General features: G+C 33.2%; 1 protein-coding gene across 12 annotated transcripts in view; it reads left to right on the top strand.

The window, feature by feature from the left end:
* The window catches only part of Naaladl2 (N-acetylated alpha-linked acidic dipeptidase like 2), a 1,175,859-nt gene that overhangs the window by 657,447 nt on the left and 504,183 nt on the right, over positions 1-14,229 (top strand). For all 12 annotated transcript variants that reach the window (XM_048814261.1, XM_048814264.1, XM_048814263.1 and 9 more), the window contains one exon: positions 13,962-14,081. In XM_048814261.1, coding sequence (XP_048670218.1) covers positions 13,962-14,081 — 120 coding nt within the window. The remainder of the gene's footprint in view (positions 1-13,961; positions 14,082-14,229) is intronic.

The raw sequence follows: 14,229 nt of genomic DNA, 5'->3' as shown, positions 1-14,229 counted from the left end.
ATAGTAATAGAGAGGACTGTGTTTTGAGGCTGTGTGTGCACACAAGAAATGAAGTGGAAAATTGATGTGATTACTCACACATTTAAGTTGTGAAATACAGAGCATCTGCTTGCATGATGGAAAACACATGTGATAGGGAACCAGGTGTGGATAGTTTCTTTACCTTTTCTTGGTTAGCTGGATTTTGGCATGATGGGTTCGTTGGGTATGGTGGTTAAGTACAAGACTTTTAGAGCTGCAGGCATTAGTTTTAAATTTCACCTCTGTGGTTACCCACTGTTACTTAGCCACCAGTGCTAAGTTTTCTTATTTCTGTAATGGGAATAGTAACAGGTCCAGCTTTCTAAAGTCACTTTGAGAATTAAATTAACTAATATATGTGAGGTTGATGCAATGCTGTATACTTGATTACTTGTTTCTTTCATATAGGCAAGTTTGGTGTCCCAATGTAAAAGTGAAATTTTAACATTTTAATTTTTTAAACAAAACTATGGATGGTCTCATTTAATACAAATGAAATAATGTCATTTGTAATTAGTGTTTATGGTATAAAGTTTTGAGAATCTTATTGTTAACTATGACTAACATGGGATATTTAAGTTGTTTAATTTTACTCTACAGAAATACTCAAAATAATGTAAAAATGAATGCTGTTTTCTTTTTTTTTGGGGGGGTGCTCCCCCCAAATCAGGGGCACTTGACCACTAACCCACATCCCCAGGTCTATTTTGTATTTTATTTAGAGACAGGGTCTTATTGAGTTGCTTAGTGCCTCACTTTTGCTGAGGCTGGTTTGAACTTGAGATTCTCCTGCCTCACCTCCTGAGCCGCTGGAATTACAGGTATGCACAACCATGCCAGGCCTGAATTCTAGTTTCTAATACATCTTTTTCCTTTTTGGGGGCCCAGGGCATGGGATACAGGTGCTTCAGCATATTTCTTTGCTACATTGTGTCACACTCTTGGCAGAATTGCACATAACCCATACAATCTTGAAATGTTTTACCATTAATTAGAATTTAATTTAATGATAAATATCCACAGTATTTCTGGTAAAGGACTCATGTAATTTGGATTAATGTACACTCTTTCTGGTGTAATAATGGAAGCTAAATACACCTGTAATGAAGATAGAAGAAGGCAGCCAGCTAGCTACTTTTCTTTGGTCAAAATCTTTGGACTTAAGCCAGATTTTAAAAATAACCTGTTTTAGTCAGCTTTTTCACCACTATGTCCAAGGACCTGACAAGAACAACGTAGAGAATGAAAAGTTTATTTGGGGCTCATGATTTCAGAGGTCTCAGTCCATAGATAGCTGACTCCATTGCTCTGAGCCTGAGGTGAGGCAGAACATCAAGACAGAAGGGCATGAAGGAAAACTGCTCACAACATGAAAATCAGGAATCAGAGAGACTGCTCTGCTCATCAGAGTCAAAATATATACTGTAAAAGGCACACCCTCCAGTGACCCACCTCTTCCAGCCACACCCTACCTGCCAACAATGAGCAAGTTAATACAGTTAAGCAGATTAATGCATTGACTAGGTTAAGGCTCTCATAATCCAATTATTTCACCTCTAAACTTTTTTGCATTGTGTCACACATGAAGCTTTTGGAGGACACCTCATTTCTAAACCATAGTATAACCCCAGGCATTTACTCTACATTCCTAGAGTAAATAAGGCCCACATACTTCCAGCCTTCTCTTTATTCCAAATGTCTCAAGTCCAACAACATATTTTTTCTCCCAAACAAAAGAATGTCTGAAACAGAACAATCACAGAGACACCAGTAGTTTCAGGAAATCCTTGGTATCACCCCCTTTTTACTTGCCTTTCATTTTTATCTGATAAATACTGATCATTCTTTGAGGAGATAAAATGAAAAAACCAGGAAACTACAGCTAACGTCCCTGTTTCCTTAGCATGTAATAATCTTCTGGCCCATTAGATATAAAATAAGATTAAATAAATTTCATAGAAAAGAGTCCATCACTCTGACAGTTTTCTAAATATTTACATTAGTTATAAATGTTCTATTTTTTCCCTTTGTTTCATAAAAAGGAAAGCCTAGAGCTACTGCTTATTCATGGAAATATACAAATGTTTTTGAAGAAATAAACCCCTTTTTGGCATCTGTCGAACCATTTACAAATGTATTAAAACTACCCTTTTGAATGAGGAAGAGGTAAAAGAGAATTTTTATAAGGCAGCTCCTAAAAGGCAGAGTTAAAGTTAAGTGTAGATGTAGAAATACACTCCATATATGAAATATTAGGACTAAACAAAAGGGAAACTAAAACTCAAAACTAATTATAATGCATGCAGTGATGTATAAAACAGATACCTTGTACTCAAAAAAATAATTTGAGAAATCATGCAAATTAGGTGAAGATAGTGACATTAACTATTTTAATTAGCACTTTAATAATGCAAATCTATCACACTAAGTACATATTAATTTAAGTATCTATATCAAAAAGCATATACATTATTAATACTGATTCTTAAAACTCAAACTATATTAGTGTGACTTTCAAAAACAAAGTGATTTCTAGGTGACTATTATAAATGCATAGCGATCACTAGCAGCACATACCTCCTTTTTGATTGTGAGAACATTTCAACTGCACGATTTTCTCAGGCTGAGCCTTTACCAAGTTCTTAAACTGTGCTATTTTGTCTGCCAGCAAATCTTACCACAAGTTTTGCTTTTGACAAGGTTGTTTGTAGAAGAGAAGTGCCCCTTTACTTTGAAGACATGTCATGTCCATTCATCATATGACCATTTTGTATAAGCTTCCAATTTGTGCTTTCTGGTAACAGCATTTGTGATATCTGAGATCTACTTCAAAAAACCTACTTAGTGCCAGTGTGATGGATGGTGTACTTTGCAACTTCTTTGTAATTCATCGAGCACTAGAAAGGTGACATTGTTTACCCCATCATAATGACAGGTGGGTCAGAAAGAGAGTCCTAAGGAGAGTTGTCCTGTCAGATGCAAAATACATATTAAAATGGGTACATAAATAATTTAGATGAGTGAGGTTAGCCTCAGGGAATTAAAGTGATTTATATTTTTATTAAAAGGCAAATAAATATCAACTATAGGATCATCTAAGGTTATAGGCATTGGTAGTGATTTCTGTCAATATCTTTCAATTTTATAAATAGTACATATGACTTTTATGTAACTCCTGCACAAGTTGTTCTTTTGTCCTTTTCAAAACCAAGGCAGAGGCAGAAAAAACAAAGTATATTTAACATACCTTTGTTAGATGGGTGAGATTGGTTGGTTAAATGGGTTCTGCTGTGTTCTACGTTTTGAGCAAGGAATTTCTTACTCCTGTACTTTTTATGGATGTTATATATTTTCCTTCTTTAAAACTTTTTTTGATTGATAGGTTGATTGATGATGATGATGATGATGATGATGATGATGATGATTTTGCCTGAAACACAAAGCCAAATACTTCAATTATTTTTGCCAACTCCTTCAGGAGACTTCCTTATCAGCTGTACAAATGTCATTTGTTATTTCAGTTCTCTAAAACTTAGTGTCCTCATCTGTAGAAGGGGAATGATAATAGTCACTTAGATGGTTGTCATGGGGAAGAAATAATAAAAACATGTTAAGTGCCTGGCACTTACAAAGCACTCAATAAATGTTAGCTATTGTTATTGCCTGGCAGAAAGTAGAAACATTTAAATGGAAGAAATTAAGAAAAGATCAGAACTAAATATCAAGATTTGGAAGTACAGACTTCTGTCATATTCATCATGTATCTTTCTTAATTTTCCTATCTTCTTTTTAATGTGAAAAATATTAATTGTTAGGGAATAAAATGCTTTGACAAGTATAAATAAATAATAGACTATACATAATACCCTAATCATATTTTCTAATTAAACTGAAGGCTTAAACAAATTAGGAATGAAATATTTTTTTCTTGAATGTGGAATGATAAATCATGTCAAGTTGGGCCTGAAGAGCATTGCTTGTCTTAATGTTTAAAATATCAAGACATTGTAGTCTGACATATGACATCTGTCTGAACACTATATCATATGTTTTTTCAGAAAGTTTTAGAAAAAAGTATCACCACTTCAAGGATTCCCCAAATAACTTATAATCAGATGCCTATTTTCTCATGTTGAGGAAAATTTTGTCTTTTTAATTTTTTGATATTTTCAAACCAAACCACACTTATAAGTGTTATAGCAAAAAGAAGAGCTCTGTACATTTGGCTCTGAAAGATTCTTGTTACAGATTAAAAAAAAATATTAGAAAGCTAGGGGAGTAGAACAGAATTGATTTATTTGTATTTTGGGCTTTGAAGAGGAAGGTACAATCTCACTGACAGAAATATGAGCTTGGAACAGTTTTTCAGTGTTGAAAATAATTTAGTATTGTATTTGTCTCTATTCTCTAGTGCTATCCACCCTTTGACAGTGATACACAAATGTGAAATAAATGACTGTGAACATATATGCTACTAATTTTTTAGAACTGTAAACATTACTAGGATTTGTCAAACAAATGGAATCAAATCTTTTTGGTCTATAAACATTCTTAAATCTCCTTTTTGGTTAAAAGCTGACAAAAAACCAATATACCATCACCACTTTCAGCTTTATGTCAGCTCAGATTTACCATCTAACATTTATTCTTTTCTTCATTGATACATTTTCTAAAATTCTATCCTTATCTAATCCCCATACTTAAAAGAAAATCAATAACTTCCTACTTCAAAATCCAATAGTCATGGTTTACTCTTTAACATGTCTGATGTCTTAGTTTCATTTGATGAGTTCTTTACTCTCTCAAAAACTTACAGCTGCCTAAAAATACCTTTCCCAGGCCAATTCATGGTTTTTCTTCAGTTGGATATGATCTAGGCAATATCTGACATCCTTAGTAAAGAATTCCTCATTACCCATACATTATTGTTTTTAAGGCATATCATAATTGAAAGTTTTCTCAACTGTTAATGTCTTTGTTTACTTTTTTGTCAATCTTGCAGAATATAAGCAGTGTGAAAGGTACCTTTTGTAACACATTTCCCACCATATCTTCAGAAACTAAAATGTAGTCTGATATGCGTTATTAAAAAAATGACATAATTCTCTTTAATACTCTCCTCCTTGGAATTCCATAATTCAGTTTCTTCCTGTTTTTGATTTGTTTTCCTACATCTCTACCTGTTTTCCATAATTCCTTTAATATATATATATATATATATATATATATATATATTATTTTTAAAAATGAGACTCTGTTTGATCAATGGAAATGGCCAAAAGGGAAGATATTCCAGTTGACTGTGTTATTTTTAAAATGTCGGCCAAATAATATAAATGATAACCAGTCTCTAAGGAATGCTTCATCAAATTCTGGAGAATTCTGGAACTCTTTATCAAAATCAGGAAGAAAAATATTTTCTTCCTTTATATTTTCTTAATCCGGCATGCAATCTTATTCTAAACTTGTACTATTTTTTCCTACTAACTTTGGAGACTCTATACTTAGAATATAAAAGTGAAATTTCATTTCAATTAGGTTAAATTTCTGTATTACAAATATTTTAGGCTACTTTCCAGCTTTTAGATATATATGTCAGGTTATAAAATTAAAGACATTTTTAAAATTTATTAAACAATCTATCCTAAAGCAACTGGAAACTATAGTTTACCTTTGTTATTTCTGCTATTAAAATGTGGTCATTTTTTCATTAAACATTATATTTAGTATATCCATATTATAATTTTTTTCAGTTATTATATATATCACAGGAAAGAAAAGTTGACAAAATTGAGAAGCCATCTCTTTATCTGAAGCCACCTTATTATCCTTTCCAAAAATGATAGACAAATAATTTAGTCTCAAATGCTGAGTTCAGTTGAGATATACAAATCTAATCCTCTATTTAGTGTCTCTGATTGGTTGCAAATCCATGTTAACTTCTTAGTACTTGTGCTACATTAATAATTAAATATTTTAAACATTTCTGCAGTTTATGTCAACCCCTAATTGCTTTGGGAAACTATTTTGAAAAGGAATTTGAAAATGAGATGGTTGATTAGTGAGAGGAAGGAAACCACATTGGTCTTCATGCTTGGTGCATTGAGGTCCTTATGATAATGTTCATGATGGAAAACCCTTGAGGGAACTTGACAACCAGAAGTACTGATAAAACTCTAACAAGCTCTGAACTTTTAACTCTTTATAAATATTGACATATTAATGCTTTTTAGAAAGAAAAGTGTTAAACATGGATAATCATTTTGATTTTCCAAGTTTTTGTTTAACATAAACACTTTAATCAAGGTAGATTATATTAGGTAATAATAAATCCTAAAGTAAAAATTTGTTTTTAGATGAAGAGTACTTGTGCTAATATTGTATTCTGTCATCAGTATGCTTGGGTTTATCGTTTCTGAATTTGAGTTGAAAATTGCTATTTTAGTCAAAGCAAGCTTTTCTAACATTCTGTACATTCTAAATCTCTCTTAGATAATAACTATGAGGGCTCAGAGTGATTGATTTGGTTGAAAATGTCAAGTCTGAATAATTTCATAAGCATGAATAAATTTTGCTACCTCAAGGTGGGGGAGAAAGAGCATTGAAGTGTTCTCTACTGTGGATTCCAAGTCATTCATGATGCGATTGCCCTAGGGACAATTCTCTGACTTAGTTACTTTCAATAATTGTTTCATTTGTTTTGTTTAGCTGACAATAGGAAACACAACTCTGCCTTTCTTTTACTTACTTGTAAGTTGCTTCTGCTTAGGGTTGTCTTGCCATTCATGTGTAGATAGGAATGCAACTTTGCAAACTCCTGTGTCCCTGAAGCAAACAGCTAGTCCATTTGGTAATGTCATTAAAATTTTTGCTGCTGATATTATGAGAAAGCAAGGAAAAAATTATAACTTTCCTAAGAGTTTAAAATTTTCAGTTTCTATTTGGAAACATTATAAAGGTTTTTGTTTTGTTTTGTTTCACTTTTGCCTAAATTCTCATTATCTCAAGAGACACAGAGCATGAAAAGCTTTGGGTGTTGAATTCTTGAGCTGGCAACCCTTCAGAATTCTTGAGCTGGCAACTCTTCAAGCAGTTCTACTTCGCTTTGGTCATTTTATGTATTAGATATTAGATTTCCTTTGGAGACACTATGTCTCTGATTTAGAATCGTTTAAAGCCCCCTAATCACGTAGCAAATATTCATTTATTATTGACTTCACACTGTTGTAGAATTTTGGGTGAGTCTGTCCAGTTACAATGATCCCACCCTAGTGGAATGTAAACATTTTAGAGACAGATAATCACCATAACAAAGAAGCAAATTATATTAATATATTGTATGTATATTTAGTTATAGTTAAAAGTTGAAACATAATTTAGCAAATAAGAGCAGAGTGAAGGGGACAGAAAATATTTTCATGGGTGGCGTGGCTGTAATCTTGAGTAGGATGTTCATAGTTGGCAAAACTGGACCTCTGAAATTGGAGGGAAGGTGCATATATGGCAGAGGGATGAGTCAAATGGATCTGGCGAAAAGTGGTGTATTTCTAACCAGTGGTAACAGCTGAAGTCCATATTCCAGCGGACAGTGTGCCTGGCACAACCAGCTTCTGGGGTTGAACTGGGGGTCAGTGAGAAGAAACAGGCAGGATTGGACCCAGTGCAAAATTAACATTCAGGATCTCTTGTTCAAAAATTCTTAAGAATGTCAAGGCAATGACAGGAGAACATTAAGCCAGGCAGGGTTCCCTTGTGAGAATAGTCCCCTGTGCAACTGCATAGGCCACAAGTCCCTGAAGCCAGCACTATAGAAGAGAGGAGGTCACAGAGCAGTGTGGAGAGCATTAGAGTGTGCAGGGCATTAGAGGCCATGTAAATTATCAACTTTTCTTACTATTGACATTGGAACTCACTGAGCTAATACACTGCTGTGTATTGGTGTCATCATTGCACTAAAGAAAACTCAGAGATCCAGAAAAGTTCATTTACTAACCCAAGGTTAGATTGCTAGAATTTTTGTAGATTCAGCCTCTTAACATCTGTGTTATCTTCAAAAGGGCCACTGCCTTTTCCATTTACCTTCCATCTTCGTACCTACCATATCTGCTTGCTTTCTGGCAAAGGTAGAATTGATGATAATGTAGGTGCATATCATATGTGGAGTCTAGACTATAGACTGTCTATCTTTGAATTTTCTAGTATTTAGTAGAGGTGTCACTGTAAATATGTTACCTTATATCTCTCTCCTTCAGTTTCCTTGTGTTTAAAATGAGGATGAGGCTCGTAACCTATCTCTTTGAACTTTTATTGTGATTAAAGGAGAATATGAATAAATAATACTTGGAATAGTGCTGAATATATAGAATGCACTCATTAAAATATTTATTTTTGGTAGTGGTGGGACTTCAACTCTGAGTCACTGAGGAAAAGATCATGTATTAGTTCATTTATTATTTATTTATTTTCATCAGCTTCCCCTAGTTAATTTTAACAAGTCTCCCCCCTTTTTAGGCTCCAAACAAAAATCTCTATATGTGATTTAGAACCCTATTTTTCAGCATCAAAGGCTGTGTTTGGATGTGTGTGTATGTGTATGTGTGTGTGTGTACCTATATCCATTCATTCATTCACTCACTCATTTTATTGTGTGTCTACTATGTGATAAGAACTTAGGTGCAAACAACAAAAAATGACTGTGACCAGTTTGTGAATTTAGGGATGTGTCCATGTGTATCTTTATAGGCATAATTTTAAACATATATCTATTCCATAGCAACATATGATTTTTTTTGGTAAGTAAAAAAGTCTACCATCATTTTTTTAAATTTCTTTAAACTCTATAGCTAACTCATTTTCAACAAAGAATTTAGCAATCAGACATGAACAATGTGGAGCCACTACATATAACTTTATGATATAAGAGTAATTTTATGATAATAGCATTTTTGAGCTAGATTTAATGTTTCTTTCTCTGTAGAAGTATTGTTATTGACATTTAGAAAATAAACTTTAACAAAAAAAGCAAATTATCTAATGGAGGAATTAGCAATTCTTATTTATTTTTCTTATGCGTATGTGAGCTGTTTTTAACAGTTGAGAACACTCAATTTTAAAAATTCTTATTCATTTTTCTTAGTTAATAAGGTAGACAATTTATTTCTTGGCAATATTTCCTCTAAAAGTTTATTTACCATCTGAAAAAATTTTGTTTTGTAAATTGAAATTCTAATTAAAGATCAAATGTTTCATTAGTGGGAAGTTTCATATTAGAAGATAACAGGATTATCAATGGTGCAGAAATAAATGTAAAATAGGAATGTATGGTTTTATTTCTACTATATCACATAAGTTAAGAGAATTTGACAAAAAGTATCTTTGAATTCTTATGACTTATTTATGTTTCTACAAAGGCACAAATTTAATATTCCCATTTTTCCTTTATTACTAATGATAGGTACTTTTATTTTTCATTTGAATTACTTTATCATAATATTTTCCCCTGATTTTAAGGAGACAATCTCTCAATAACAAGATCTAAAGTTTCTTCTGCAAACAAAAAACAATGTCTGAAGCTATTTTTTATCAATTTCTAAATAACATTGTTTTTACCAATATGTAAGTCATACTATAGAGAATAAGAATTTTATGATATAAAAAATCTATAGTTTAGGGCTCCTGTAAGAATTGAATTGTGCCCCACCCCCATCAAAAATACATTCTTTGTATCCAAATCCCCTATATGACTGTATTTGGAGGTGGGACCTACAAGATAGTAGTTGAGGATAAAGGATGTCATAAGGGTGGTACCCTTATCTGATTGGATTAGTGTCCCTATAATGAGACACCAGTGGGGTGCGGGTAAGTGCATGCTTGTAATCCCAGCCCCTCAGGAGACAGAAGCAGGAGAATCTCAAGTTCAAAGCCAGCCTCAGCAAAAGTGAAAGGCTAAGCAACTCTATGAGACCCTATCTCTAAATAAAATACAAAATAAGGCTGGGAATATGGCTCAGTGGTTGAGTGACCCTGAGTTCAATTCCTTGGTTATCCCCCCCCCAAAAAAAAAAGACCAGAGGGCTTAGTCAAGAGCAAGAACCATTTTCTTCTCTCTTTCTCCCCTCCCCATCCCTCCACCCCCATGTGGGTGTGGGTGGGGGTGAGGGGGTTGTCCAGGAAGAGAGCCCTCACCAGAAATGGAATTGGCCAGACTCTTGATCTTTGAGTTCTCAGCCTTAAGAACTATGAACTAATAAACTTCTGTTGTTTAAACTGCCCACTTTGTGGTATTTCGTAATGCAGTCTGAGCACAGGAAGACAATCTAATTCTTGGAGATCCTGGTTTGATAGTCATTGGGTGAAATAAAGAATATGTGATTTTAACAAGAATGTTTGCTCTTGAGGTGGAATTGGTAGGTTTAACTCAACTGTGCTGTTGGAGATTTCTTCTTCAGTGACTGCCAAGTGTTCATTGTCCTTGGTAAAATACCCTCCTGAAAGGTGTCTAAAGAAAATCTGTTCCACTCTTGAATTAAAGTCACAGAACTTGGACAGATTATTTCATCTCTCTGAGGCTAACTTTCCTTATCTCTGAAATGGTGACAGTGTTATCTGAGAAAATGGCATATTATATGCACAATTCCAGCATATGGGAGAAACTTATTGAATGTGTTCTTGTTCCTAGGCGCAGTATGTTTCCAACAATTCCGAAGCTTGATCTATTACATTTCCTCATCATAAGATCAGAGCCCTGTTAACAAGTCATTGATAAACAATGTCTTTGTGTAAATTATTTGCTTATTTAAGCATTTCATGGCACTCTTATCAAACAAAAGATAACCCCTCTGAATTGGTTTCAGAGGAGTAAGATGAAGGAAGTCAAATTTCTATGGTTTCTATTTAACAATTTTTGTGATTTATGTCACTTAGATTAAAAACCATGGAGCCACTGATAAATGGAATGTCAATTTTTAATGTTTTGGTTTTTAGTCTTTGCTAATTGTCTGGTTGATGATTCCTTCTAATTGCGTATTTTACCATAGGCAGAAGGTAATTGTATTTTGACCTGAATTTTTAAAGTGTGCCAGTTTTCTGCTTAGCTGTTTAAATGTAGCCTATGACCCTTTGATATTATCCCAATAACTTGATTTCTTTTTTACATGGGATCAAATATTATTCCCTTTTTAATTGTTGCTATTTTCCAAGCTATTTGTTCCTAATTCAAAAGTTAATGTATAGAATTTTAATGAAAAATTAACACAAAGAATTTTTAATATTTGTTTCTGGTTGAAAAAAATTAAATAAAGAAGGGACTAAGTTCCATTTCACTCTGCATCTCTCAGAAATTCTCATTGGAAAAACTGTGGTGCACAGAAGTTAAATAGCTCAATAAATACCCAAATACTTAGGTTCTAATAGAGACCATGAGGGTATGACTCAATCCCTGGCATTTGGACATAAGTTAAAAATAGTACTAACTAGTTGACTGGATGATTTTCTGGTATGACAGAACAAGTACAATAAGTATAGGTTCTCTGTAGCAAATAGAATATGCAGAAATAAATGGGTTGTCATTTTATCATATCATTGTATATTGATTTGTGCTTCAGAAAAATTCAATGTGTATTCTTGCAGCTGTGATTTTCAGTTTGCTTGAAGGTAAATAGGAAAGATAAATTTTTTTATTGCCTGTCAAACACTGAGAACATTGAGACCTTCAGACTTTTCTAATTATTGATTTTTAGTAGTAGCCCCAAATGGGTAAGACAAAATAGATTGATATAATGAAATCTGTATTGAGAAATACTTTTATGAAAAAATGTCTCACATGCTAAAATAGTGTAATATGTTAACTCATGCTATTTATGGAAGATGAATTGAGGACTTCCTTCACGGAAATTATCATTGTGGATTCAAGCCATTGGTATTTTCTAATGCCATAAATATTTTTTGTAGTTTTGGTGGTTTTGTGAGTGTTATATCTGGTGGATACAGCAAAAAGTCACAGTGTAGACTATATCCTCTCAAAGCAGTAAGATTTTTCCTCAAACTCTACTAAATATGAAAAATATGTTCATTAACATAACCAGCTGAGTAATGGCCCTGTTTTAAGATGCTGTCACTAAATCACAAATAATTAGTATGAAGCTTAGAAATTTGAAATGAAAAATATGAATTCTCTCATTTTTGCAATGCAATCATTAATATTATGTGATCATTTATTTAATCAGGCTTTTAAAATCATAGATCAACAGTTATTTATATGGTAATAACATCAGCAAACTCAAGAATTATATTAAAGGCAATGATTTAATCACATTTTAATAGGAAGAAAATTATAATGGAAAAACCATACTGACAGAAGCATTTTTAACAATTAGGTGTTTTTTTTTTTTTTTTGGCAAATCCACTTGAAAGTACAGCTTAACTTTTCAGAAATCTTGCATAAGATATGATCATTTCAGTTTAAGACCAATGAGCCAACAGTGTATGCCAAACACCTAGATGAGGAGTATGTAATGGGTCCTTCATCAGGAATCTCCCTGTGCTGGAACTGAAACTGGCAGATGGAGATATATATACATACATACACACACACACACACACACACACACACACACACACACACAAAGAGACCAGTCCAGTTAAGGCCTTAAGAGTTGCAGAAAGAGATTACAGATTGCTCTTGGATTTGAAGTGGAGAAAGGTTATAATAAGTAGGTAACAGAGAAAGATAATTCACAAGTAGGTATCATTTGAAACAGGCTTTGTTGTAATTAGTATTGTTTTTGCATACGCAAATGAATGTGATGGCAAAATAAATATGTCATGCCACAAATGGTGTCTACCATAGATTTACCCATCTCTTGCCAGTGGTATTCACATGTTGTTCTGGAAGCAGAAATCATTTTTGATATGAAACTTCTGTGGAAGCCCTTTGGATAAAACTGGTTGAAGTGCATTAGCTTTAGCTGAGAATGGTGGAAAGTTAGAGGTCTGAAGTATCCCTCTCCATTTTGTTTACTATTTACCACCAGTAACTCCTTTCAACAACATGTCTCTAGACATGTGCTGTAATTTGAAACAATGTATTATGATTGTTGGAATGTGTAACAAGTATTATTTTAATAACAGAAAGTATAGTTGAAAGAAGTCATTTTGGCTAATGGAAATATCTGTGTGATGGACCCTATAGGTTGGTATTTTTCAAGGAGTAGAAAAGGGCTAATACACCAGGGGACTGCTATTAGATCTTGAGAAAGTCGTGAATCTTTTTACATTACAGAAATGTAACAATGAGTGATATTGACGTAGAGTAGAATATATCTATAGGTATGGGATAGTAGGAATTATAACTGAAATGGTAATTTGGGACAATATTCTAAAGTCTTGGAATAATAGACAAGTCCATGTGCTAGTATAGCTTGTATTCTGCACAACTGTATCATTCATAGTCGATCATCATGTGGACAATCTGAGCAGCTATGCACAGTGATTGTGCAATTGAGGTTTTTGCACTTCATCTGGATAAAATGAAGTATCATTGAATTTCTTCAACTCTGAGAATAATATAATCCTTGTTGAACCTAAAAAAAAATTAATCTTCAATATTTTGTAAAATGACTCAAATTCCAGAAACATGAATGTAAAACAAACCAAACTTTATGGTCTCTTAGAAGAATATATTAAGTTTTTAATTTCTTTAGGAGAGAAAGAGCAAAACAAAAATGACTAACACTCTTTTCTCAAGTGACCAGAATAATTGTTAATAGCATGACAGAAATAGAAAAGTTGTATATTTCATAATTAGGATCAGGTAAGAGACAGAATTAGTTCTTTTTTGATTCTTTCAATTACTGCACATAATTTCACCATATTAAACATCAATTTGTCTGTAATTATTACTCCATAGCTTTAACTTTTTCTTTCTTTTCCCTCTCTTTCAGGCTGAAGTCATTGATGTGAGTTATGGAACAGCAGATGATTTAAAAATGATTAAAAAAGTGAAAAATATAACAAATCAGATTGCACTCCTGAAATTAGGAAAATTACCTCTACTTTATAAGGTTGGTCCAATGGCAGTTCTTTTGTTATAGGGTGAATACTTTTTATTTGTTTGTTTGTTTTTTTGCTTTGTTGGAGTCATGAGCTTTTGAGAGTATGGAGTTTGTGTGTGAGTGTGTGTGTGTGTGTGTGTGTGTGTGTGTATGTGTG

The sequence above is a fragment of the Marmota marmota genome, unplaced genomic scaffold (genome assembly GCF_001458135.2).
Source record: "Marmota marmota marmota unplaced genomic scaffold, marMar, whole genome shotgun sequence".
Lineage (NCBI taxonomy): Eukaryota > Metazoa > Chordata > Mammalia > Rodentia > Sciuridae > Marmota > Marmota marmota.
This window is presented reverse-complemented; position numbering and strand designations above follow the sequence as displayed.